Source organism: Hypanus sabinus, chromosome 8 (genome assembly GCF_030144855.1).
Source record: "Hypanus sabinus isolate sHypSab1 chromosome 8, sHypSab1.hap1, whole genome shotgun sequence".
NCBI lineage: Eukaryota > Metazoa > Chordata > Chondrichthyes > Myliobatiformes > Dasyatidae > Hypanus > Hypanus sabinus.
Genome location: NC_082713.1, coordinates 74,015,616 through 74,042,851, shown reverse-complemented (window position 1 = coordinate 74,042,851; position 27,236 = coordinate 74,015,616). Strand labels below are relative to the sequence as shown.

General features: G+C 39.3%; 1 protein-coding gene across 2 annotated transcripts in view; it reads right to left on the bottom strand.

Annotated features, from left to right (window-relative positions):
• Positions 1 to 280: 280 nt before the first annotated feature.
• slc25a14 (solute carrier family 25 member 14) overlaps positions 281 to 27,236 on the bottom strand; it is a 58,739-nt gene continuing 31,783 nt past the window's right edge. Inside the window, exons 5-11 of one of the 2 annotated variants that reach the window (XR_009513591.1) lie at positions 26,084 to 26,179; positions 20,853 to 20,977; positions 16,146 to 16,281; positions 15,073 to 15,153; positions 13,539 to 13,937; positions 6,388 to 6,467; positions 281 to 1,116 (exon numbers count right to left, since the gene is read on the bottom strand). Coding sequence is in view for 1 of the 2 variants with exons in the window: in XM_059977347.1 (XP_059833330.1) it covers positions 13,896 to 13,937; positions 15,073 to 15,153; positions 16,146 to 16,281; positions 20,853 to 20,977; positions 26,084 to 26,179 (480 nt within the window). In the remaining variant the exon portion in view is untranslated. Of the gene's footprint in view, positions 1,117 to 6,387; positions 6,468 to 8,062; positions 13,938 to 15,072; positions 15,154 to 16,145; positions 16,282 to 20,852; positions 20,978 to 26,083; positions 26,180 to 27,236 lie in introns of those variants that run through there. The other variant, XM_059977347.1, reaches the window with a different exon arrangement.

Sequence of the window (27,236 nt, the reverse complement as noted above, 5' to 3'; positions counted from 1 at the left end):
GATCAGCAATGATGAAATCGCAGAACAGACTCGATAGGCCAAATGGTCTAATTCTGCTCCTGTATCTTATGATCTTATCTGTGGTAATATTATTTTATGTGTTGTGTGTGGGAGTTATATGCACTGTGTTTTGCCCAGGAGGAACATTATCCCATTTGGCACTGTACACTTATATGGTTGGAAGACAATAAACTTGGAACTTGAGGAAAAGAACCTTCTCAATACAATCATCAAAGGTGTTTAATATCCTAGAGAAATCGTTGCATAAATGTGAAACTTGTAACGCAAGCTGTCACTGTTTCACTAATAGGATTTTTGTAACACATTTTATATCTTGTCTTTGATTCAATAAATAACTTTGATTGGAATGGATTTATTAATCAAATTCCAAATTAAGTGTAAAATTGACAAAATTCTTTTAATTAAGCAGCTGTTCGAAAGCTACAGCAGAACATACAAATGTTAATATATCATTGAACACAGGGATCTGATGATTTTGGTGTTTAGCATCACAATACGATTTTTCACATCTGAGAGCAATAAATTTTAATGCCATCTAGCTGCTAGTCCCTTATTAGAATGACAATCAGCCTTGGCTCTTCAGTGCACCTGCACCTCTCTTCTCTACTTCATTGATCTGCCACATCTCCTGCTTTTATTCTCATCAGTGCCCGGCTTCAGGAGTCACCCAGAGGTTCATGCCTTCTCAGGTCTTGCATTGCTCCCAAATCTCTGTCCGCAGGCTCAGACTAAAGGGAAGTCTGTCTTTGACAAATACAGTCAGAGTTTTGGAGGCGGTAGTTGAGGGAAGACCTGAAATCTAAAGAGGAGGGATTAATCAGTCTGTTTCAGGCTGGTAGAATAGGTATTACACACTCTATGTAAATGAATGGTACATATAAAAGGATGGACGTATGGATTTTGCTGATGTCCTTTGATAATACCATAATTTACAAACACAAGAGTCAGCAGGTTCAGGAGCCTTGGGTGCTCAGTAGCTTGGCTCTGCCAGTTATTGTTTTTTCAAACATTTGTGTATCAAAGCGTTTTGGAACATTCAAAACTTGACATCTGCCTGAGACCACACCTGTAAATACTGACATTCCTGGAGGGTTCCTGTGAATAGAAAATAGAATGTAAATCAGAACAACACAATACAGGTCTTTCAGTCTCAATAAAGCTACTTGCAATCAATCTAACCTTTCCCTGTTCCAGAGCCCATAACCCTCCTATTTTCCTACATCCATGTGCCTAGTTAAGAGTACTTTCAATGTCCCTATACTAACAGCCTCTACCACTATCCCAGCAATATGGTCCAGGCACCCACCAGTCTATGCAAAAAAAAAAGCACAGCCCCTTACACCTCCCCTAAATTTTCCACCACTACCTTAATCAGAGATCCTCTGGCATTAGACTGGGGGAAAAAGACTGCCAACTGCCCACTCTATCTATGCCTCTCATCCTCTGATACTACAAAGAGAAAAACTAGCTCACTCAACCTTTTCTCATAGAACATGTCTCCTAAACCAAGCAGCACCCTAGTAAATCGCTTCTGCACCCTCTCTAAATCTTCCAAATCCTTCCTGATTTGAGGTGATCACAACTGGCTTGACCAGAGTTTTATAGAGCTGCAACATTTCCTTGCAGCTCTTCAACTCACTCCCCTGACTACTGAAGGCCAACATCATTTGCCTTCTTAACCACTATCAACTTGTGAGGCAACACTGAGAGCTCTGTGGATCTCTGTTTCTCCAAACTAGTAAGAATCCTACCATTAACCTTGTCACCATCTTCATGTTCAATCTTCCAAACTGTATCACTTCACATTTCTGCATTGAACTCTATCAACATACAACTCTGCATTCCATCTATATCCTATTTTAAACTGTGACAACCTTACACAGTACCCACAGCACCTCCAATCTGTGCCACTGGCAAAATACTAACCCACTTCATTTCCTCATTAAGGTCATTTATAAAAATTACAAAGTGCAGGAGTCCCAGAACAGATCCATGCGGAACACCACTATTCATTGACCTTCAGTCACAATATGCTGTTTACTACCATACTTTGCCTTCCGTTCCCAGGTGAAGTCCAATACTAAACAGCCAATATTCATGAATCCAATGTCTTATGACTTTCTGGATGTGCCTACAATGGGGAACTTTATCAACTATCTTATTAAATTCCATATGCATCACATCCATCACTAGCTTCAGCTTGTTTTGTCACCTACTCAAAATAAAAACACTCAGGCTCACAGAGCCATACTGATAATCCTTATACGACTATGCTTCTCCAACTGCTAATAAATCCTGTTCATAAAATTGGTTGGTTTGCCCACCATTATGTAAGACTCACTGTTAAAGAACTCCCATGATTATCCCTATTACATTTCTTGAAAACAAACTACACTCACCATCCTCCAATCCTTTGATGCCACTCCTGTGGTCTGGGTGACAGCAAAAGATTGTCACTGAAGCTGCAGTAATCTCTTCTCTCACTTCCTGTAGTAACTTGGAATATATGGGTAACCCTAGATAATTTAAGGACATGTTTGGCACAGCTTTGTGGGCTGAAGGGCCAGTATTGTGCCGTAGGTTTCCTATGTTTCTATATCCCTTTTGGCTGTGGGGACAGCTATTCTCATGCTTTCAGAAGCTCCAACACATCCTCTTTCTTAACCTCAACATGTTCCAGCACATTAGAACATTTTACGTTGATCTCACATTCATCAAAGCCCCTCTTCCTTGAGAACACTGAAACTAAGTACTCATTTAAGACCTCTCCTACCTCCTTCACCCCCAGCTACGTTTCCCTCTATATTTCTGTTCAATCCTACTCTCTCACTATTCATCCCTGTTCTTGGGGTTTCCCTTTGTCTTAATCACTAATGTCCTCCTGTGTCATCTTCTGTTTGTAGCTCTTCTAAGTTCCTTCGTAAGCTCCTTCCTGGCTACCTTATAATTCTCAAGAGCCTGTCTAATTATTGTTTTCTGAACCCCCAAGTATATTTTCTTCTTTCCCTTGACTAAATGAACCACCTCTTTTGTCAAAGATGACCCCTTCACCCTACCATCCTTACCCTGTCTCAATGAAACAAACATATTCTGAACACATGGCAAGTGGTCTCTAAACAAGCTCCACATTTTGGCTGTGTATGTCGCTGAGATATCTGTTCCCAGTTTATGCTCCCAAGTTCCTGGCCAGTAGCATTATAATTAGCCCTCCCTCAATTAAATACTTCCCCATACTGCCTGTTCCTATTCCTGCTATAGTCAATTCTAAAGTCAGGGTGTAATAGTCACTATTTCCGAAATAATGCTTGCTCTGAGAAACCTGTCAGCTAGCCAGGTTCATTGCCAGTACTAGATCCTGGATGGACTAATCTCTAGTCAGCCTGTCCACATATTGTGACAGGAATCCTTCCTGGACACATCTAACAAATTCTGCCCATCTAATCCTTTTGCACTAAGGAGATGCTTGTCAACATTAGGGAAGCTGAAATAACCTATGATGTGACTTCATTATTCCCATCCTTTCTGCAACTGTGATATTATCCCTGATTAGCTCTTGTGACAGCCCCAAATCTCTGAAATAGTCACATCATCATTCCATGCACTGATTCATGCTCTAAACTCACCTTTATTGTTGATACTTCTTACAGTAAACACATTTCAACCATCCAATTGATTGCATTTGTACTTGATCCTTCTTCAGAATCTCTCTGTATATAACATCTACCTTTACACCAACTACTCCATCATCTGACCTAACATTTGGCTCCCACACCTAGCTCAAATACTTCCAACAACTCCAGCAAATCTACTCACAAGAACATTAGTCCTTCTCAAGTTCAACAAGCGTAATCTGTCTCTTTTGCACAGGTCATATCTTCTCCAAGAGATCCCAATGATCCACAACTCTACCCCCTGCACCAACTCTTCATCCATACATTCGTCTGCCATATTATCCTCATTTTACCCTCATGGATGGAGGCAGCAGTCCAGCGATTACTGTCCTTAAGTTCTGCTTTTTAGCTTCCTCCTTAACTCCTTATATGCACTCTTCAGGACCTCATCCCTTTTTCTAAATATGCCATTGGTATCAATATATGTCATGACTTTGGGCTGCTCACCCTTACCCTTAAAAACCACATGGAGTAGATCAAGATGTTTCTGACCCTGGTACATTGAAGGCAACAATACTATTCAGAACCTCATTCTTCTCCACAGTCTCCTGTTGTTACCTTAACCAATGATCCCCCCGATAACTACTGCTCTCTTCTTCCCCCTACCATTCTGAAGGACAAAGCCAGACAGTGGCAGTAGGTTGTCTACCTTACAGTATCCAAAATGGTAAGTTACTGAGGAACTGGGGTACCCTGAATTGACTGATGTTCCTTTTCCCTTCCTGATGGTCACCTATCTTCATCCTAGGTTTCATTGCCTCCCTGTAACTCCTGTATATTATTCCTTCAACAACTCCACCCCCCCATCTAAATGATCCGAAGTTCATGGAACTCCAGCTCCCGAATATGCCTGTATGGAGTATAGTAAGTTTACTTTCGCAAGTACACTGATCAGGACAATAGAGGATTGCCTGATTTCCACATCTTGCAGGAGCATAACACTTCCTACTGCCATTCTCACAGCTCCACCTGTGCAACAAGAGACCTTACCTTCACTTCCCCTTCTCCTTTTCAGTCTTGTGAGCCTATCTCCCCATTCTAACATTGGCCCACATCCACTATAGCTGCTCCAAAGGTCTACTTGAGCCTAATGTATTTTTGTTGGCTAATTGGCAGCAACCAATCAAATATTAACCAATGGTCTCTGTAAGTGCCTCTTTTAAGGTCCTGCTCAGCAATCCTGAAACCTACTCACTTAAACATTTGTGCCTCTTACTCCTGGACCAGAAAAGATAACTTCACTTGCTCCATCACTGATCAAATTTCACAACATATGCCAGTGATATTAAACCCAATACTGATTTTGAACTGTTCCCACTACCTATGGACTCATGTTCTAAGATTCTATCTCATGTTCTCAATTTTATTGCTCATTTATTATTTTCTTTTTCTATTTGCACAGTTTATTTGTCTTTTGCACCCTGGCTGTTTGTTGTTGGTATGGTCTTTCGTTGATTCTAATATGGTTAATGGATTTATTGAGTATGCTTGCAAAAAATGAATCTCATGATTGTAAATAGTAACATATATGTACTTCCATAATAAATTTACTTTGTACTCCTGAAATTTGAAGTCTTATCTACTTAAAAATGAAACTTCTGAAAATTGAAAATACACATACCCAGGTCAGTTGGAGATACCACAGCTTTGTTCATAGAAAATGGTGTTGGAAAGGAAGTAAATATTATTTACAAGAATGTTTCCAGGACTGTAGGCCTGAGCTTATAGGGAGAGTAACACACACAAAGTGCTGGAGGAACTCAGCAGGCTAGGCAGCCTCTATGGAAAAGAGTAACCAGTTAATGTTTCAGGCCTTGAAACTTCATCAGGACTCATGAAGGGTCTCGGTCCAAAATGGCGACTATTTATTCTTTTCTCTGACCTGTCAAGTTCCTCCAGCATTTTGTGTGTTTCTTGAATTGCCAGCATCTGCAGATTTTCTGGTATTTATAGGGAGAGGTTGGGTGGACTAGACTTTATTCCTTGAAACATAGGAGACTGAAGGATAACCTATAGAGGTGTATAAAAGCATGAGGGGGCAGAAATAGGATGAATATAGCCAGTCTTTTCTCAGGGAAATAGAACCAAAAACTAGAAGGCACAGATTTGAGCTGAGGAGAAATTTGATATATGGGATGAGCCAACACAGGATTCATTATTTAAGGCAGGTAAATAACATCACTTAAAAAAACACATTTAGACAAGTACATGAGTATGAAAAGTTTGGAGAGATATGTAGGTATATGAGCCTAGCTTAGGTGGGATCTTGTTCAGCACAGACGAGCTTGGCTGAAAGATGTTACCATGCTTTATGACACCATGCAAATGTTCACACACCCCCTTTCCACTCATTAACTGACTAAATGAGGATTTGAGATGGGACCTCACATCAGATACATCCTTTTATTCCAGTCACACTCTGTAAATGGCTTTTCTCACAACACACACAAGCTGCTTTTACCTCTCTTGACCTCATTCCCTTTCCACATTCCTCTCTGCACCTCTCCATTTCCCCCACACCGTTCTTCTGCTGCTCTGTTAATCAAACCTCTACTGCTGCTGCTTTCCCTCTGTGCCTTTCTGCCTATTCTCCGTATCCTTTCCCAACTGTTCTGCCCCTGTACCTCTACTAATAAGCGAACAGGAATGAGCCAAAAACAATGGAAGCAGACAAAACAAATGTCTTTGTTCTTACCATGTGGTTGAAGAATGGATACAACCATTTTGTAGGACTGTTCTTGCAGCCACCCTTTTGTGAACTGGTTCATGCTGGGGCTGGCAATTGAAAACAGACACAGTGAGGTTCCTGCTGATGATCTGCTAAACCCGGCACGATTTCCAAAGAAGATGCTGTTTAATTGTTTATGTAGAAATGGTAGGCTTATAGAAAAAACAGCCTAATACCTGAGGTAGGTAGCCTGAGCCCAGAGTTTGGTTGGACTGGGTAAAATAGTTTGAACTGGTCTGATTAAGAAAGAACAAAGGAAGTTATCTGAAGCACAAGTCTGGGGTAAGATCCATAAAATAATACTGGTTGTAGCCTTGGGGCTGGTCCAGTGAGCGGGTAACATAGGTCAGCCAGATGAGTCTGAGCCAACAAGATCAATACGGATAAGAATGGAGGATTTCAGGAACACAGGCAGCAACAGTTCTGAGGACCCACCATCACATAAGTGGATGAATGCATATCAGAAATGTGGAAATTACTGTACATCAGGATCAAGAGGAATATCTGGCCAGCATAGACTCTTATTCCTGTGTGTTACCTTTTTTTTGACTGCTTAGAGTGGGTCAGAGAATCCTGGTAGGTGTGCGCAGATGGTTAGTTTTGTATGAGTCAAGTGCTTTTAACTGAACCAATAAAGCTCATTGTCAGTTGACACACGCAGAATGCTGGAGGAACTAGTGGGTTAAGCAGCGTCTATGAGGGAAGAAACAGATGATGCTATAGGCTGAGACTCTTCATTAGGTTTATTAAGGGAGTTTATCAAGTCCCCCTTATAATCTCACATTTGATCCAAACTGCCTAGCCTCTAACGGTGAGATAAAACATTAGGAACCAGCTTGAACAGGAATGACCAACCTGTGGCGCATTGGATGATTATAAGTGGCATATTGCACCCCAGTGATAATAATAAAAAAGGAAGCCTACTCATGCAAAAAGAATTAATCAAAAACCAATTTGAAGAAAAAAAAATCTATAACAGGAAATCAAGTAGCTTGGAGCTAGAAATGGGTTTTACTGAGAATAAATCTAAAAGTTAGCAATTATTTTTAGCGATTTTATTTCGTGCACATCTTTTGGCGAATGATATCTTTTCACATTAATCTGCTTTCAATTAAAAAAAAATGTTCAATGAGTCAAACTAGGAAAGGACTTTTGTTCTGCAGTTGTTCCATAACTGTTCAATCCACGTTTGATACTTGTTTGATCCTGAGGTGCTAGGCGTCTGCACCAGCAGTGCATTGCAGGTTTTTGCCAGTTTACAATTGACACTCGTACGCCAAGGAGTTGTGCTTTGTTCGTCCTTTGTGAATATTTGCAATTTTGGTATTTTTGAAAATTAAGCCTTGTTTTTACATTCAGTTACCCATCACAGTGCAAAAGAAAATGAGCAAAAAAAAAAGCAGAAGGTTACAGTAAATGTGAATTCAATGAACAGTTGGAAAATGAATTCTTATTTATAGCAGGTCCATCAGGAAAACCATTGTGCACTGTTTGTGAAAACACTTTCTCACATAATAGAAGACATGATCTTAATCAACACTATAAAACACACCATCAGACCGAAATAGAAGAAAAATTGAAGCTGGTGTTTGCGTCTGAGTTATGGAAAGAATACAGTATATGATTAGGAAAAAGGAAGAAATCAAAAGAAGACAAAATATATTTATTAGAAGTCTCATTAAGATAAGTAATGTTTATCTTTTTTAATATTAAGTCAATACATCATGTAAAAAAGCTAAATATGTCTATATTAACATATTTTTACAAGAATTGAATGGGGGTTCAAAAGTTGTATGGTGCATCTGAACTCATGCGTGAAAAAACTGGCGCATGCAATGTAAAAGGTTGGCCACCCCTGAGCTAGAAGGACTGATGATGGACAATGTCCCAGGGGTAATATTAACATTTCTGTGGAATTGCCAAACCCTTGATGAAGAAATTTTAGCAGTATAATAGCAATAAAAGAACTAGTGCTGCAAAAACAACCTCTGGCTCAAAAATCAGAAAGGAAAGGAGGATGAACATGCGCTAGTTTACACTGAGGGATCAGCAGTGAAGAGACAGCAGCTTTAAGTTCCTGGGCCCAATATATAGATACAATCAAGCTCATGAGGTCTTTACTTTCCTTAAGCAATTTAGCTTGTCATCGAACACCAACAAACTTTTACAAATGTACTGTTGGAAGTATTCTGACTGGTTGCATCATGGTCTGGTCTGGCAATTTGATCGCGTAGGAATGCAGAAACTGCACATAGTGGACTCTGTCCAGAACATCGCGGGCACATCCCTCCTCATAATCAGTAGTATCTACAGGATACACTGCCTCAAGAAGACAACATTTATCAAGGTTCCTTACCATCTTGGCCATGCCATCTTTTTGCAGTTATCATCAGGCAGGAGGTACAAAAGCCTTAAGATCCATATCACCAGGTTCAAGAACAGCTACTTCCCTTCAACCACTGAACCAACCTGCATATCCCAAATCACTATTTTAGCAACTGTATGACTACTTTGCACTAAAATTGTCTTTTTTTTCCTCTAATTATGTTTTTAAAATAAAGATTGTGTATATCTCTTGTGAATGCTGCTTAAATGATGTTGTTGCCTGATGCAGCTGCAATGGACTTGTGTATATGACAAACTCAACTTCGAATTTTTTAAATTCCCCTTTCTTGCCATACTTGAATCATATTTCATTTGGTTTAGGATCTTATTATTTTTAAATGTATTAATGTTCAGAAATGCATTAATGAGTTGAAATGCTTGAACAGCAATACTGATAGTTAATAAGTGGTAGCTTTATTCATCACATTATTGATCGTATTGGAAAATCAGATTGCTTTTTCTGACTTAAGAACTAGAGGCGCACAAAGGGATTTAGGACATGACTGTGGAGTTGTGTAGGACAAAAAACTGGCTCTTCAGCCACCACATCCATGCTGACAGTTTTGACCATTCAGTTTAATCCTATACATCTGCATTAAAACCGTACCCCTCCATACCTTGTCTATTTACACATGTCTACATGCCTCTTAAACAGTGATTGGACTTGACTGCATCATTTCCTTTGGCAGGATGTTCTACGTATCAACCATTCTGTGCAGAAACTTCCAAATTCCTTCTACTCACCGTAAACCAATGACCTCTTAATTTTGATACCACTATTATGAGATTGTGATTTTGTCTATTTATCTTATTTATGCCTCTCATAATCATATACCCCTCTATCAGGTGACCCTTCAGCTTCCTCTTCTGCAGGTAAAGCAAGCCCAGCCAGTCCAGTTTCTTCCCTCCATATGTTAACATTCTGGTGAATAGTTTCTGCACTCTGTCCAGTGCAATAATATCCTTATGCAGGGATCAGAAATGCACACAATCCTTCAGGTGCAGCCTAACCAGCGTTTGATAAATTTGCGATATAATGTCCTGACTTTTATGTTCTAGGTCCCAACCTAAGAAGTCAAGATTGCTATATGTGCCTCTTCACCATCATATCTACCTGTGCCACTGCTTTCAGGCGACTATGGACTTCAACCCCACAGTCCTTTTGTTTAACAGTGTTCCTTACTACAATCTGCTTAACATATCCTACCTCTATTTGATATAAAATGCATCAGCTTGTGATAATTGGAATTAAATTCTGTTTTCAAATGCTTTCCAACATATCTCTATTTTGTTGTCAATCTTCCTTCCTATCCAAACCACCACTAATTTTCAAGCCATCCATAAACCTACTTAACATACCCTCCCCCCCACCCCCCATTCACATATCAAGAAGGATCCCAGCACTCATCTCTGCAGCACACTGCTGGTTATATTTCAAAATGGAAAAGCATCCTTCAAATACTAGCCTATGCCTCCTATCATCAAGCTAATTTTGGACCCAAATAGGTAATTTGCCTTGGATCTTGTGTGTCTTTACCTTCTGTACCATCTACAATGCACGGTAGATATAGATATAGTCCATAGAGCCATCTACTGTCCCATCTCCAATTTCAGTTAGTGACAGGAAGAGAAACAGTTCCACACTGTGTGGGAAAGTAGGATCTGGAAACATAGTTTTGTGACACAATCAAGTCCAAAGAAGAACACAAATAAATCTCATGCAATTTTAAACAGAATGAGTCAAAGGCGATCAATTGACACGGGGAGCATTGTGCGTTCATTATTTTTACATTATAACACAACATCAAGTTATGCAGAGTGAACTGAGCAAATCCAATTGCTTATTCAATCCCCACAATCTTCATATAAACAACAATGTAAAATATCACAAACAGTGATTGGATAGTCAGCAGTACATTTACAAACCTGTTCCATAACAAGACAGTTGTAGTCTTTGATGCATGGAACCTAACCAGTACATGTCCAACATGCAACAGGTGCTGCAAAAGACTTACTGGTTCTAATTAAAAGTATCTATTTAATTTACACTCTACTGGGACAAGATTTACTCTTACTCCCATCATACTGTTCACCCTTAATAAAAGCTGCAACACTAAATGAAAAGGGCAGTAGGCTGTAATCTACAGAACAGACTGCTCCTAAGAAGGTTTTGCAGTGCCCTTGGGCAAACCCAACCAGTGAAACTCTTGTCTAATGACTATTAGGACAGATTTCAATTCAGTAACTGACAGGTTTATACATTTTCAATGACTTGATGTCTCATACTTCCAAGAGATTTATCTAAATGTAGCTTCAAAACTAAGCTCTATTTATATAACCATCCAACAATGTACAACAAATATGTCTAATTGTGATCATATAATAATAAAAATAATTGCAAAACAAAAAACAGTAAGTGCCAAGTAGCTAAGATTCTGAAAATGATGGAACAAAGTTTGTCAGAGTAACTTGGGAAAATCCTTTAAAGAGTAACACAAAAAAAAATGTTAGAAGGTATTCAATGAAAAATTTAATGGACTACTAATTTTACCAAAGGAACAGAACTGTAGCTGCCTAAAAAAACATGAATTAAATAGGTAATGAAAAACAAAATTGGAAGACAATCTGGTCTAGAAGGGATTATGATGCCAATATGTCACAATGATAAAGCTTACAAATTGCAAGATACCAGCTTGAGCTGTACTCTGTAGAACTTAGAAGATTGATTGGTGGAAATTGAAGAGTTAAGAATACAAAGAATGGATAAAGTGACATAGCAACTCTCTCCAGTGGCTTGGAAGCATTAAACTCAGTGAACGGTGACTCAGCTTGCAAAGCCCACATCCCTTGAAAGAATATATATTAAAAAAAATACAGGCAAAGCCTAAAGCTTACAAGCTAGGAAAAAAAATCTGCCAAGATAGAAGTAGAGAATCATCTTCCGTACACAGTAATATTAATCAATTAATGATTGCAATTTTTTTTTTGTTACGCTGATATTTCAGGCACTGGCAAAAGGCAGCTTGACAGACCCAGAGAAACTTGAAACAAAAATACAGCCAATCAAACAGCATCTGAGGAAAGAAAACCAGTTAACGTTTCAAGCCAGAGAGCTTTCTTCAGAAGTGTGGGAGAGATGAGGTGTTCGCTTTCAAGCAAAATTTGGCGGTGGAATGAGGTGTGAGATAAAAGACTAGATGGGGATCAGTTCAGTTAGATCAGGTGATAAGGAACAGAAGTACTGATTGGTATAGAGCCTATCTATAAAAATAGGGTGAGACAGGGACAGCAGCACAATAACTGGAAACGATGAGACACAAGTTCGATATTCATTCTAGAAAACTGCAAAGTGCCTATAGATATTGTTCCTCAAGTTTACATTGGCCTCATATGGCAGTGAAAGAAGATATAGGCAGGTCAGAATGGGAGTGGGATTTGCAATTAAAGTGGCATGGAACAAGAAGCTCAGGGTCACCGGTATGGACTGAACATTGGCATTTTTGGTTCCTCCAATGCACAGGAAACCATATTGTGTTCACCAAATGCAGTACACTAGATTGGAAGAAATGCAAGAGAATCACTGCTGCACCCGGACAGATGGTTTGAGCCTCTAGATGGTAGGAAAGAACAAAGTACATGGACAAGTATTATATCTCTTCTGGTTGTATTGGACAGAGAACAGTTGTTGGGGACAGAACATTAGACCGGGTAGTCATGAAGAGAATGGCCTGAAAGAGGAGGAAAGAAAGATATGTTCTATGACGGGATCAATTTGGAGTTGGTAGAAATTGCAAAGTGTGATTCGCTGAATATGGACTTGGTGAAACCCTAATAGGAACAGCTGGAGATATCTACCGAAGAAATCCCTTGACTTTCCAGCATAAAGTTCAAGCAATGGGTGACCACATAAACCTTGTCATGACTCAGTTATAGTACTTCAATATCAATATGGTTCTAGGACTGGGTCACCTTTCATCCTATAAAGAGGGAGGAAAAATAACTATCATACTACTGAAAATACTTCCATCTGTGGACCAGTGCCCCTTTTTCAAAGGAAATTGCTGCCCTTTCTCATTTGAAGAATGGCAGGTTCTTCCAGAACTAAATCATCACAAAAGGAGAGAAGCACAAATTACAAAATCTAAACAAATCATCGTATTTAACTACAGCTGCAAACTGGAATGGCAAATCCCAAGAACAAATCTGGAGGAACATGGAACAAGCAACTTAAAATACTGGTTTAATTTGGGTGGACAATCAATTTATTTTTAAGGATTCTTAATTTGAAACTCTGGAAAGCACCATAGAAATAAAGGCTGTATTAGGCCATTATTTAATGGTTGGGAACTAGAAACTTACTTCAATGCACAGTTTTCCATATAGCTTTTCTTTACAAATAGTTTGGTCTCACTTTCTGTGAAGCCTTAAATAGATTCAAGGCACAAAGACAAGGAAGTATAAATAACTAGTTACTGACTGACTTAGCCACTTCTTTACATCAGGTTGTGCAAAGCCCCAGCAATCCTGCCTTTGCTCTATGTAACTCTCCAATTTGAAGATTGAGCTTTAGAAAGAACTGTTTATCAACCTGTTGCTTCATGGTTAGAAAGGGTTCCATTTTCTAATTTAGGACTTAAGACACATACCAAATCCAAATTAAAGTGATACCACAAAGATAAACAAAACCCAAGTTTTATCCTTAACCTCCACAACTCTTTCCACAAACTGCACACCTGTCTCTGTGTGCACTTGCATGTCCAGGTGATGTATAATCTTCGGACACATCGAAATTTCCGTGTGCTGTGGCACAAATGGGTCTGTATGCATCCGGGTGCAGGCCAGTGCCCATGGCTGTCTCTGATGAGCTGTTTTCAACTGGACGGAGAAGTTCTTCCAAATTTTCAGAGACTGAGAATCTGTCCTGTGCACAGATCTTCTTTCCACATAATGTCATTAAACTCGAATGCAACAACATTCATGCATAAATCTGAGGCATGGGTGGAAGAAAAGGCAATGGCATGAAGGCTTCATTCCTTCAACAAACAAATGCCAAGCAGCAGCACAAGCTTAAATAGTTTTTCAGATATAACTTAGATAGGGAGTTTCCGAAGTTGCTCATACGTAATGAAGAACTGAAAGAAACAGTTAAGTTAAACAATGCAGCTCGATTTGTTAATGCAAGTAGAAAACTTTCCCTTACTTATGTCTTGAGACTCTGGAAATCTGAAATAGGAACCCAAGAAAATTCCAGAGATTTACTACTCTCTGAGAGAAGAAATATCTAAGCACTTCAGTTTAAAATGACTGGCCCCCATCTTGTAATCCTTTTGCTTTTGACTCTTGCACTAGCAAGGCCAGCTCCAAATCTACCCTGTCAAGTTCACTTGGTAACTTATATGTTAGAATGAGGTCAACATTTATTCTTATAAACTCTAAAAAAAAGAATAAATACAGATCCTATCCGCCTAGCCTCTCACAAGGACAACCCTCCCATCCTAGGAACTAGCCTGATAAATCTCCTTTGGATTTGCCTGCAATGCATTTTTAGGTAATGAGACAAAAACTAAAAATGCTGCAATGCTGATCAGACAAAAAAGACATTTTATTACAAAGATTACTGAACTGCAACTAACTCTGTTTCCCTCTTCCGATACTGCCTGATTAGCTGAGAATTTCCACCTTTTCTGTATTTGTTTCATCATTTGCACCACACTAGCACTCACCTGCACGCCAGTAACACCAGGCACAGGAAGATGCTTCCGGGCCTTTTTGAAAAAAATGCTCCTAAAAACTAATGAAAAATATAGAGGAAATCCTTCAGCAATCAGATTTAACCAATTTCATGTTGGTAAATCTGCTGATTCTAATGGGAAAAAGAATAGTTCACCTTGACATTACCCTTACTGGAAGAGTATGAAATGCTTTAACTGATACCACCTCCCCCCCCCCCCCACACTTACTAGGGAAGGAAATAATTGAATGAATTGTGAAGAGAGCTATTGACTTCATTACGGTCATATTGGCAAATATTAACTCAACTATCCAGTATAAATATAAGCTGAATATTTATCTGACACACACACACACTTGCTCTCCAAAAGCTCATTTTGTCAGACAAAAGCAGAACGTAGAGATGACACTGAATGAAAATGATGGCAGCTTGTCTTCCAACTTTCTAATAGTTCCTTCTGTAATGACTGAGGGAATATTCTGCACATTAAAAAAATATTACTAGCACACAGAACGAGAAACAAAGGAAAAGGATACAATGATATTCCAAGGCCCAAGCCGTAACCAGTTAGGCCAGAATCCCTTGTACAAAGCGAAGAAGCCTTCAGTCTTGCAGATCTAAGAATGCATTAAAAATAAATCCTTAAATATTGCCCTTCTTTCTTATTTGATCTGGACTAAATACTATAATCAAAGTTTTCACTGAGATATCTTTACCGGTTTCCTCCCTTATCCTACAGGCTAAATGAATGCTCAAATGGAGTAATTCACTGATTAAGAGAGATACAGCATGATAATGGGTCCCATGGCCAATTGAGTCCAAGTCATCGGCACCAATTTATATTAGTACCATTTTCCCTTCATTCCTCCCAACTCTCCCCAGATTCTACCATTCACCTACACACTGAAGACAATATACAGTGATTAATTAACCTCCTCCTATACCATATGGCTTTGGAATACAAGAAGAAATAAAAGCACACAAGGGAAACTCACATGACTTTAAGGTGCAAACTCCACAGACAGCATCTGATGTTGGCTGAGGTAGCAACTCCATTAGCTATGTCTCTGCACTAATCAATCTGAATTGTCCTAAATTTATGGTTTTAATCTCCCTCTTCATAACAAATCCTGCAGTATAGGCTCATAGCCAATGCCTTGTCACCTCACAAAATCCTGTTTATCATGGTCGAAATTATCTTCGACTATTTAAAATTATCACCTCTCTAAAGGTACACTTTTATGGGATATTGGTGCTGTAGGTATTGCCCATCATGAGACACGTGTCACTATCTCATTTAACAGGTCAGAAGTGGCTTGTGTAACTGGTGCAAATCCAAATCAGCAACTGAAGTCATTCAGGAGAAATGTAAATGAGTATTGGCTCCAAATGTGCAGCATTTTTTTCTAAAGTAAATCACCTTAGTAATGAAGGAGAAGTGGTAGTTTTGAGCACAAATGGTCAGTAGGGGGGCTGTTATATATAAATGAGCTTTGGAGTGTTTATCTGCACAAGTGCCTTGTTAGTACACATCAATACAACTGTCTCTACCTTACAGTAGCAAGTGCAGTGTGCAAAGCTTCTGTTAACACTCTCTATTTAGTCTTACCTGCAGGAGACCATCCAGGGTCCCCTTGTAAGCAACACGATTCCCCAAGACCACTTTCTGGTTCATCATGCGAGTCCGCACAACATCGACAGGATTGGAGGCCAAGGCACCAGCCAAACCACAGGTGAAGCTCGAGCTGGAAGAGCAACAAACAGGAAATTGGAAAGGTATGACATACTTAGGTCCTTGAGCCTCCTCTACCACTCAATTACACTTTTTTTGAAGAATAACCCACATATAAAAATTTATTCATTTTATTTTATTCAGAGATACAGCGTGGAATAGACCCCTCTGGCTCAGCAACCCAGCTATTTAACCCTAGTCTACTCGAGGGACAAATTACAATGACCAATTAATCAAGTAACCAGTAAGTATTCAGACTGTGGGAGGAAACCAGAGCACCCAGAGAAAACATGTGCACACAAGAAGCAATGTACAAACTTGCTGGTAGTGAACTCTAAACTCCCAAGCTGTAATAGCATTGCACTAACTGCTACACTACTGTGAAATGTTCCCTCTAATGTGTGCGTGCACACATCTTTTGCTGTTAGCGCAAAAAGGAATTTAAAATGTGCATACAAGGCTGTCACCCTCCACCTCGCTGCCATATTAAGTATATTTCATGATCCTACACAATCACATTTCCTTTTCTGGTTTCTGATGCAGACAGTGTTAACAACATGGAGTTTGCAATGATTTGTCAGCAGATTTTAGAACTGGCTTATTTATATTGTTTTTATTGAAGAAATTATCGATTCACTATGTTGAATTCCAAAGAAGCAAGGGGCATGAAACACAAAAAAACTGCCAGTTCATTTAAAGCAGAATAACTTATACAGTAGAAATGGCTAAACTGAAGGCTCCTGAGGTCAGGAACATACCGCTACAAGAATTATTTATGTATAATACAGAAACTGGTGTTACCTGTGTATACTGTCACGATGCAAAAGTTGCTGGAGAATTTGCAAGTGAGAAGAAATGGAGTGATATTTGGAAACTTGACTTTTTAAAAGCATCATTGAGCAAGCAAATCACATATGGATGGTATGCAAAAGTGAGAAAATCCTTTATTACCCACTGCAAGCCTGTTGCATATGTTTTGTGCAGATGAGCGAGAGCAAAATGATCAAACCCAGAGGAGAACAAATTTCTTATTGACAGTTTTACTAGCTGTTAAAATGAGTATGTCTGAATATATATGAGGGGTGATTGATAAGTTCGTGGCCTAAGGTAGAAGGAGATGAGGTTTTCTAAAATTGAATTCCCTCTACCTTAGGCCACAAATTTATCAATCACCCCTCATAATTCAGTGCTCACATGTCACTGGGCAAAAAAATTACACAGCACAAGATTTTTGCACACACTGGTCGTTATAAATTATAGGGAACATTGCTACTATGGCACCCAAATTCACAACTGGAGGCAAAAGTCAAGTCATACGGCTAATGGATATCATCTACCTATCAATCCCATTTACCCAAAGCCATCTAATGAATGGGTGATTCAATTACTTTATCTTGTTAGCAAATATACACTCTCTGGAGAATAAGATTGAGGACCTAAGAGCAAGATTGCTATAACAGAGGGAAATAAGGGATTGCCACCTTCTGTGTTTCACAGAGACTTGGCTCTCTCTGGACAATCTGGATATGGTGATAAGACCTGAGAGTTTCTTGAGCCATTGGAACTTTCCCATATAGTAAACATTGGAGGCTAAAATGTGCTGCCTGAAGGGGTGGTAGAGACAGATACTCTGACAATATTTCAGAAGCATCTCAAAAAAGCATTAATTCCCAAGGTACAGAAAGCTACAGATCTAATAAGAGTAAATGGGAATAGTGTGGGTAAGTACAATAGGCAACAAGGATAATGCCAGGTTGAAGATGTGATTCTGGGCTGCATGACTCCCTAATGCATGACATTCTACATCATTATCCCATTAATTTTTGGATACGGTAAATAATTGTTGATCCAACACAAATGCTTATAGAACCATTCTGGTCCAATCCTGCCAACTGATGTAGCTGCCCTTTGTTCCAGTTTAGCCAATCTCTTTGCTCAGTCAACAACTGCTCCCAGGTATTACAACGCTTCAACCATTGAGGACCAGGTTTACACTCCCATTGTTGCAAGAGACCTATTTTTGGGCAGTTTATTCTGATAACTTCCAATTCTTTGGTTATGCAAAATTAACTCAGTACAGTAAGGCTGGACAGGATAGACTAGACTTTTTTTTCCTCCCAAGGCCACATCTCTATCAACAGCATTCTTCACTATCCTAGTACTATTTATTAAAATGAAACAGGACAGGATTAAAAGGATGAGGGCATAGATAATGAATGTAAGGATCCATGCTGTACATGTCCAAAGATCCCTGAAAGCAGCAGTACAGGCAGATAGAGTTGTGAAGACTTGTGGGAAAGTAGTCTTCACTAGCCAGAGCATACAATGTAAAAGCAGAACGGCAATGGTATGACCATATAATACACTAGTTAGAGCAGTGTTGTAAAACTGCGCAGTTCTGGTCTCCAGATTGTGGGAAGAATGCAAATGGACTAAGAGGGTGCAGAAGAGATTCACCATTATATTGCTTGGGATGGAGGATTTCAGCTATGATGAGGTTGAATTAGGCTCCAAGATTTAGGTCATAAGACAGTACTACCGATAAATCTTTGGTGCATATAATTATTCAAGTAGATTATAGAAGTAGTACTCTCAAAATAAACTGATACAAATGATTTACTGTTAATAATTAAGCACCAGTGTTGGATTCAAAATTCATCTGTGTAGTGTTTAACAGCTTCAGTCAGCAAAGTTTGCATGCAATCAATGGTACATTGGTTGGGATATACAGACAGTAGGGAAACAGTGGCAATGGAAGAATGTTCAGAGACTACATGTAGGCACCAATGTTGCCAACACTGGTAACCTCCACCATTTTATCCAGGCCTGTATCAGATTATCGTGTCTACACATAAACAGCAGTGACTCATCCCCATTAGTTGATTTTGGAAGCTCATATGTTAAAAACAGGACAGACTCCTCAGGAGACTTTAAACGTTGCATCTAGCTGAAAATGATGTGTTCTAAAGCATTTTCTACATAAATAGTGCAATATTTTAGGGGAAATTTCATGAAAGTATATCAGCATCAGTTTTTGGACTTATACAACATTTGGGAGCATTGTTAATTTCGCGTAGTATTTGGTTCTCCTTGCAATCTGGCTTGATTAAAGTTTACAAACACCAAATCCAACAAAGAGACAGGATTGCTTCTGAACTTCTAGGTTTGCTGACTTTTTCCAAGACTCAGATGTATCAATCTGGATGATGATCTATTTGACCAACATGGAATGAAGTTAAGCAGCTACCCCGACAGAGCACTTGTTAGATTAGGTTAGTCAATGCAATTCAGAGATTCCTTTAATGAACAAATCTCCAATAGTTATTTTTTCCAGGTAATTTCAATTTGCCTTGTCTTGTGCGCAGTTCCAGTTGAAGAATGTGATCACGCTGGAGAGAGTACTAGGAAGATTCGCTTGGATTGGAGGACTTCAGTTATAAGGCGAGATTGGATAGAGTGGTCTTGTTTTCCTTGGAGTACAGGGTGCTGACAGTTGACCCAATAGAGATACAGGTGGCCCCCGTTTTCCGAATGTTCGCTTTACAACAGCTCGCTGTTATGAAAGACCTACATTAATACCTGCTTTCACTAACCGAAGAGGATTTTTGCTTTTAAGAAAAAAAAACGTCCGCTTTATAAGTGCGTTTACCTCCGAGAAAGACTACAATGACCGTGAAACCTTGTGCGGGCAGTTGTTTGCACATGCATGTGCGTATGCGTCGTGTACATACCGATTTTTTTTCTCCAAATCGATTTTGGCTCGCTGTCTTCCCGAGTTTGATAAGTGAAACTATGCTGTACATACAAAAGTTCTACTTTATATAGGCTGTGCATTTATCACGTCATTCCTGCTTTTACTATATGTTAGTGTTACTTTAGGTTTTAGGTGTTAATTGGTTTGATTTGGTAGATTATTGTTTGGGTCTGGGAACACACAAAGATTTTTCCCATATGGATTAATGGTAATTGCTTCTTCAATTTACAACATTTCGATTTATAAACGGTTTCATAGGAACGCTCTACCTTCGGATTGCGGGGGAAACCTGCACATAAAATTATGAGAAGTAGATGGAGCAAATAGTCAATAGTCTTTTTTCCCTCTGGTAGGGGTATCAAAAACAAGAGGACATAGGTTTAAGATGAGAGGGAGGAGTTATAAAAAGGAACTCAGGGGTATGTTATTTTCATATACACAATATGGTTGACATTGGGAACTCATTGCCAGAGGAGGTGGTGGATACAATTATTACCTTCAAGAGTCATTTGGTGAAGCACATGAACAGTATAGGCAAGGCATAGAAGGATGCAGACTTAATGTGGGATATGGGATTAGTTAAAATAGTTGGCATTGAGGTGCTATGCAACACTAATTCTAAACAACGCAACCAAAATGAGGAGCATTATTTAGTCATTTAAATTTCTGAAAAATGCTGTTCAGTGGATGAAACCATTTTCACTTCACTTCTTTTCTCTTGACCCTTACTCCACATCTCCCATGCCTATTATCCCTTAAAATTACCATGGAATGATTGGTTGAGGTTAAAAATTTCTACAGCAATGCAAATAATTGTTGAAGAAACTTACAGGAAGTGTGTGTAAACTGTATCTCCCATGAAGCCAGATAAAATGATGTACTTTTTCGTAACATCATACACGGGTAACTCCACACCCACAACAATGGCTGCTCGCTGGGCAGTGAGGCTGACACCCTGTATATCACACAAGAAAAAATCCAAAGAGCAATCACAGCTTACAATACAAACAAGTAAATGTTTTACTCAAATGCAGAAGAATTCAGCCAGAAAGCTGCATCTGTTGAAAGAGAAACCAGTTATCATTTTACATCAAAGACCCTTCAACACAACTAACAAAGCACGTCTAAGTGGCAGGGAAGATGGGAGAGGACAATGGGTGAAACAAAGCAAACATTTATCAGAGGGAGAAATGAAGTAGCCATTAAACGCTCAGTTAGTTAAATTTCTTTGTATGTGAAATGTATTGGTAATATTGTGAAATCTAGGTTTGTAGTTATAGTTTGTCTTGCTGAGACAATGCCTGAATATATAATGGAAATCTAAAGATGCAGTCAGGAATGACAAGCCCAAATGGCTAGTCCTGGCAATTCAAATACTTTTTGTTCAGAGGCTTAAATTTTGTAATTGTGTTTGTATCGCCATCTCTTCAGACAGCACATTCCAGACTCTGACACAGTCTGGGTAAAAAAAAAATTCCCTTGAGACTCTTCTCTCACTGAATAGCTTTGGCCTCTTGTCTTTACACTCCCCATATGAGAAAAAAGATTTTTATTATCTACATTAGCTATGCCATTTATTATTTTATATACCTCTATTAGGTTAACCCTTAGCCTTCCCTGCAACAGACTCAGCCAATCCAGTGGTATAAAGGAAAAGTTCCAATCCAAGAAACCTGGTCAATTTGCTCCATATTATTTCCAATGCAATTATATCCTCCATGTAAAATGGCAAATGGAACTGGACAGGAACCTCCTGACAAGGAGTCAAAAATATTTTTGTAAAGCTGTAACCATGCCAACTCAGCTCTTGTATTTTATGTCACTTTCTGAGATCTGTGAACATACCTAATTCACTGTCCATCAACATTCTCCAGAGCCCTTCTTTCATTTGCCTTTCCAAAATGCATCATCTTCCATTTGTCAGGATTAAGTTCCATGAGCCATTACTCTGCTCAACACCACCACCAATTTTGATGTCATCTGCAAGATTACTAATCAAACCCCAAATATATGATGGTGATTGCCACAGAAACTGTTACCGTGGAGCAACCTCTGGGTGATGGTGAATTAAGCAAAGAGAATGGGTTTGTGGGGGGGGGGGGGGGGTAAGACAGCAGCTTCCATCAGATGTAGCAGAGTTGATGAACTGAACTGAAAACACATACAATGCTCCACATCTCAGAACTGCACCAATTCTGCCTCCTCCCAGCCTTGGCAAACATCTCTTCTCACCAAGTTGTGGACAATTCACTTGCGGAGTTGTGTTATGTTCCTGACAGACCAGCAAGTAGCAGCAGGGAGAGCAGGAGTTCTCATCAGGCTCCCAGTCCAGCATGGACTAAGCAAGGATCTGCACTTACTTCCCAGCATAACAGTACAAGCAAAGAGTAAAAGTTACAGAACTCACTATCAGTGGCAATTCCATTCACTCTCTCATACCTAAAATACATCCAGAGGACAAAGTGAGGTATCAGGGTTTATATCCCCAGTCTGAGGAAATAGGCAGTTAGATTAATATATCCCATGCCCATCATCTTTCCTTTCCACATCAGCTAATTTCAAAACAAAAAGCCTTGCACTTATATACCACCTTTTGTGTTCACATCAGGATTTTCCACTTAATGAATTACTTTTAAAGCACAGTCACCGTTCCAATACGCAGTCAAATTCAGCCTCCTACCAGTTAAGTGTGATAATGGCTGAACCTGATGGAAATTGCCAATGTTTTCAGAACCACTGTAATCTATCCATAAGTGCAGTTAAATACAGAATAAATGCAAAAGCCCTAAATGCATTGGTGAAACTCTAGCTACTTGTGATAAAGTATTTACATCCCTACAGGACTCCAACAGCAGATCAGGAGTTCACTGGATTCCCTTGCTGTTATAAGACCATAAGATACAGGAGCAGAATTAGGCCATTTGGCCCAAGTCTGATCCACCATTTCATCATGCCTGATCTAATTTTCCTCTCAGCCCCAATTTCTTGCCTTCCCCCATATCCCTTCATGTCCTGACCAATCAAGAATCTATCAATGTACATAAAGACTTGGTCTCCAGAGGTACTTGTGGCATCGAATTCCAATTAATTATCTGTCAGTCTATTCACTTGGCTGGAGAACTTACAGCAGAATAGTTAGGTGAGCAAACGCTGAAGAGTTTGCACAGGAGACTCACCACGATGCTTCTTGCATTGGGGCAAAACAATTATAAAGTGAGATTGAATAGGCAGAGTTTGTTTTAACTGGGGAAAGGGATGTCTTGATAGAGTTAGATAAAATTATAAGGAAGTTAGATAAGGTAGTAGGTAACAATTTTTTTTCCCCAAGGTGGTGCTTTAAAACTGGATAGGTTTAAGATGAGATGAAGAAGGTTTAAAGGAAATTGAATCACAAAGAGTAGTTAAAGAATGGAATTCCTACCTGTGGCCATCAAACTTTACAACTCCTCCCTCGGAGTGTCAGACACCCTGAGCCAATAGGCTGGTCCTGGACTTATTTCCACTTGGCATAATTTACTTATTATTATTTAATTATTTCTGGTTTTTCTTTGCTATATTTCTACCTATTCTTGGTTGGTGCAACTAGAATGAAACCCAATTTCCCTCGGGATCAATGAAGTATGACTGTCTGTCTGAATACACTGCCGGAAGAGGTGGCAGAGGCAGTTAACTTCACAATATTTAAGAAGCATCTAGAGAAGTGCTTAAATTGCTAGGGAATAGAGAGCTAGAAATCTTTCTTTCTTTTTTTTTATAAATCTTTTTATTAGTTTTAAACAAACATAAATGAAATATGAATACAAAATGTTTGAGTACATAATTAATAGTTTAAATAGACATTCAGATGTATAATAATAAAAATATATAACCTCTCAAACTCAGAACATTAATGAACAAAGTAAAAAGAGAAAAAAACAAGAAAACCCCCCCCCCAAAAAGAGAGAAAAAAAACAAAACAAAAAAAAACACTAACCAACATGGGCCAACGAATAATATTAAGTACATATACAGTAGTGCCAATAACTCCGAACCTCCATCTAATTAATTAAGGATAAAGAGAGCTAGAAATCTAATGTGGGTAAATGGGATGATGGCAGTTAGGTACAAATGGGCAACATGGAGATAAGGCGAGCTGAAGGGTCTTCTCAATGTTATACAGCTTCATGATACACACCAAAGCCAATTATAGCCTGAGACCAATCTGCAACTCTTTCTAAATTCTACAATTCACCCATAAACAGGGGGAAATTTACACTGACCAATTTAACTACCAACCTACATATTTACTTTTGGAATTGGGAGGAGACCAAAGCACCCAGAGGAAATCTTACTCTGTATGGGGAGAACATGCAAATGCCACACACACAGAAGCCGTTAGACTCACTGGACCCGTGAGGCAGCAACTTTATTAGCTGCATCACCATACTGACCAAAGATATTCTTGTCTCCCTTAACTCCTGTCATACTTCACTAGATGCTGGCTACCAGTAGGAAAAAAAACTCAGCTTTCACATATACTGATAGCCTTTGGTTATACTTTATCACAATCTGCATTCTCTCTAAACTGAAAGATATTTACACAGGCTAGAAAGAACATCACATTGTCCTTGAGGTCCACTATGATCTCCATTCCCTATCTTCAGACTATGCCTGCAACTGGAAAGAGAACTCAGTGAACTAGACGTCTCAAGGCTACCAAAGCCTAAAATTTCTGCTGCTTTTAAATGCTTGGCTTCCCCTCTATTTTTGATGCATATTCACATGCTACATTCCCACTTGTGCCTCAAAAATGATAATCAACAAAGAGTCGGGCTTTCAGCTCACCACGTTCGTGTTATCAACCCACCAACTAACCCCATTATCAGAACCTGGGCTATCATGAGCTTGAATGTTATGAGAGTCTCTGCCTCCAGTGCCTTCTCAGACAGTACATTCCAGACTGTAATTACTCCTCCTCAAATCCTTAAGCCTCTTACCCTAACCCTATGTCCTCTAGGTTTTGATATCCCTGCCATGGAGTAAGTTTTCTTAATACTACTGTATGTTCCTCAAAATCCTGTACACGTCCATCAAGTTCCCGTAGCCTCATCTGTTCAAAACAAAACAAACCCAGTCTACCCAGTTTCTCTTCATAACTGAGACGCTCCATTCCAGATAACACCCTGGTCTGTCTCCTTTGCACCCTCTCCAGTACAATCACTTCCTTCTTAAAGTGTGATAACCAAATGCTACACAGTACTCCAGCTGTGGGCTAACAAACACTTTATAAAATTCTACCATAACCTCATGCTCTTATATTTTGTAAATAGGTATCCCATTAATCTTTTACAATGTTCTAATCTACCCATGTTGCCACCTACAGGGATACCTGGACTTGTACAGGGTGCCTCAATTCTCCCCAAGGTGCTGTCATTCACGCATATGTATTGCCCTATTAGTCCTCCAAATGTGCATCAGCATACACTTATCAGAATTAAATTCCATCTGACATTGTTCTGCCCATTTTAGCATTGATGAATATCACCCTGTAATCTACAACTATCTCCGTCACTATCAACAACGCAATTGATTGATAGTGGATACTATGTTGGCGACACTTGCAGGCTTGCCGGAAGAACAATCCTTCCTGAATTGATGTGAAATAAACAACGTATTTTGTGTATGCTTCGATGAACATGTGAGAAATAAAGCTAATCTCTTTAGTAATCTCTCTTTTAGATTTCATTTCATCATCAATTATTAGAATTACAGCAAACATCTCAATTATTGAACACCTCAAACCTGTTCCACCATTTTGTAGTTCTCTATGACCCAGATCACCTTTGTCCCATAACCTTTGTTTAAAAATCTATCAATGTTTAAAATCAATAATTGACCTAACATCACTTTCATCTCTGTGCACCAAAAGTGACCATTTCAGAAAAGAAACAGATTTCTTGGAACTATCAGTGAGCAGCTGTAGCTGTGTACCTTATCCTAACATAAATCAGTTTCAGGAAAGCAGAGAAGTGGATGAACAACTGCAAAGACATTTCTGGTATAGTGACCACTGAATACTTACTCTCCATAAGCCCCTGGTACCTTCTTGCTGGTAGATATTAATGAAATTACCAATCATACTTCCCTGACAAAGCTCACTTCGTGCTTGCATGCGTATCTGAAAAAGAGATTAAAGAAATAAAAATTCACATTTGCTGCAGCAATCACGAAGAGCATTAGAATTAGGGGTTGTTTGCAACAGCTTAGTTTATAAAGAGCATTCATTCCTTAATAATATATTTCAGTAGTCTGCCTTATGTGAAATTTAGGATTTCTTAGATCTCAGAAAATAATAGCATGAGTGGGCAAGATGGTGAAAAATGCCTGGCTTCATCAGCAGAGGCACAACAGCTGTGAGAACATGTTCAACTTGTTATGAGTGATGATGGAAATGGGGTGCAGAGTTAACCATTCCATCCCCCCCCCCCAAGAACCACGAACTATTACTGTTGCTATGCTGCTCATGAGAGAGAGGGATAAAGCCCAGGCAAGAACATCTGCTAGATAAGAGGGGGAGAGAGACTGTTGATTTACTGTATTTTGTCTCTTCCTGGATTATTTACCTTCCACTACAAGGACTTTACTTTGCATTGTTAACATTCTTCAGGAGATAGCAGGAGTGGCCTGATTTGATAGACACAGTCATTCAGAGTTGATGGATAGCTGAGACCCCGTGAGTGGGGATAAAGGACAGGTCTGGAGAGACACCCTTCAGACACATCAGTGGACAATGACTGAGTGTTGGGAACCCACAGAAAGGTGGGGGCTTCGGAGACCGAATCAGGAGATCGGTCAGTAAAGCTCACAGTGTTACAGCAGGGTCGGTGGGGACTTGTGTGTGTGTCTACTCATGCCAGAGTGACGAGTCCACCACAGAAGAACGGTCTAGCTGAAGAACAGAGGGGTCATAACTGAATGACCACAACGATATGACAGATTAAGAAAGTAACGGAAGGTTTGCCTGCTGTAGCTGTTACATCTCGCACACTCTCTCTCTCTCTCTCTCCATCGATTTCAACACAACAACCATAACCACCTCAGCATTTATGAACTGAACTCTATACTTTCCTGTGACAATTCATTTACCCCTAGACATCGATAGAGCTTGTTTATTATTGATTATTATTCCTACGCTTTTAGGTTTATTACTGCTAACTTGTTTTATATGTGTATTT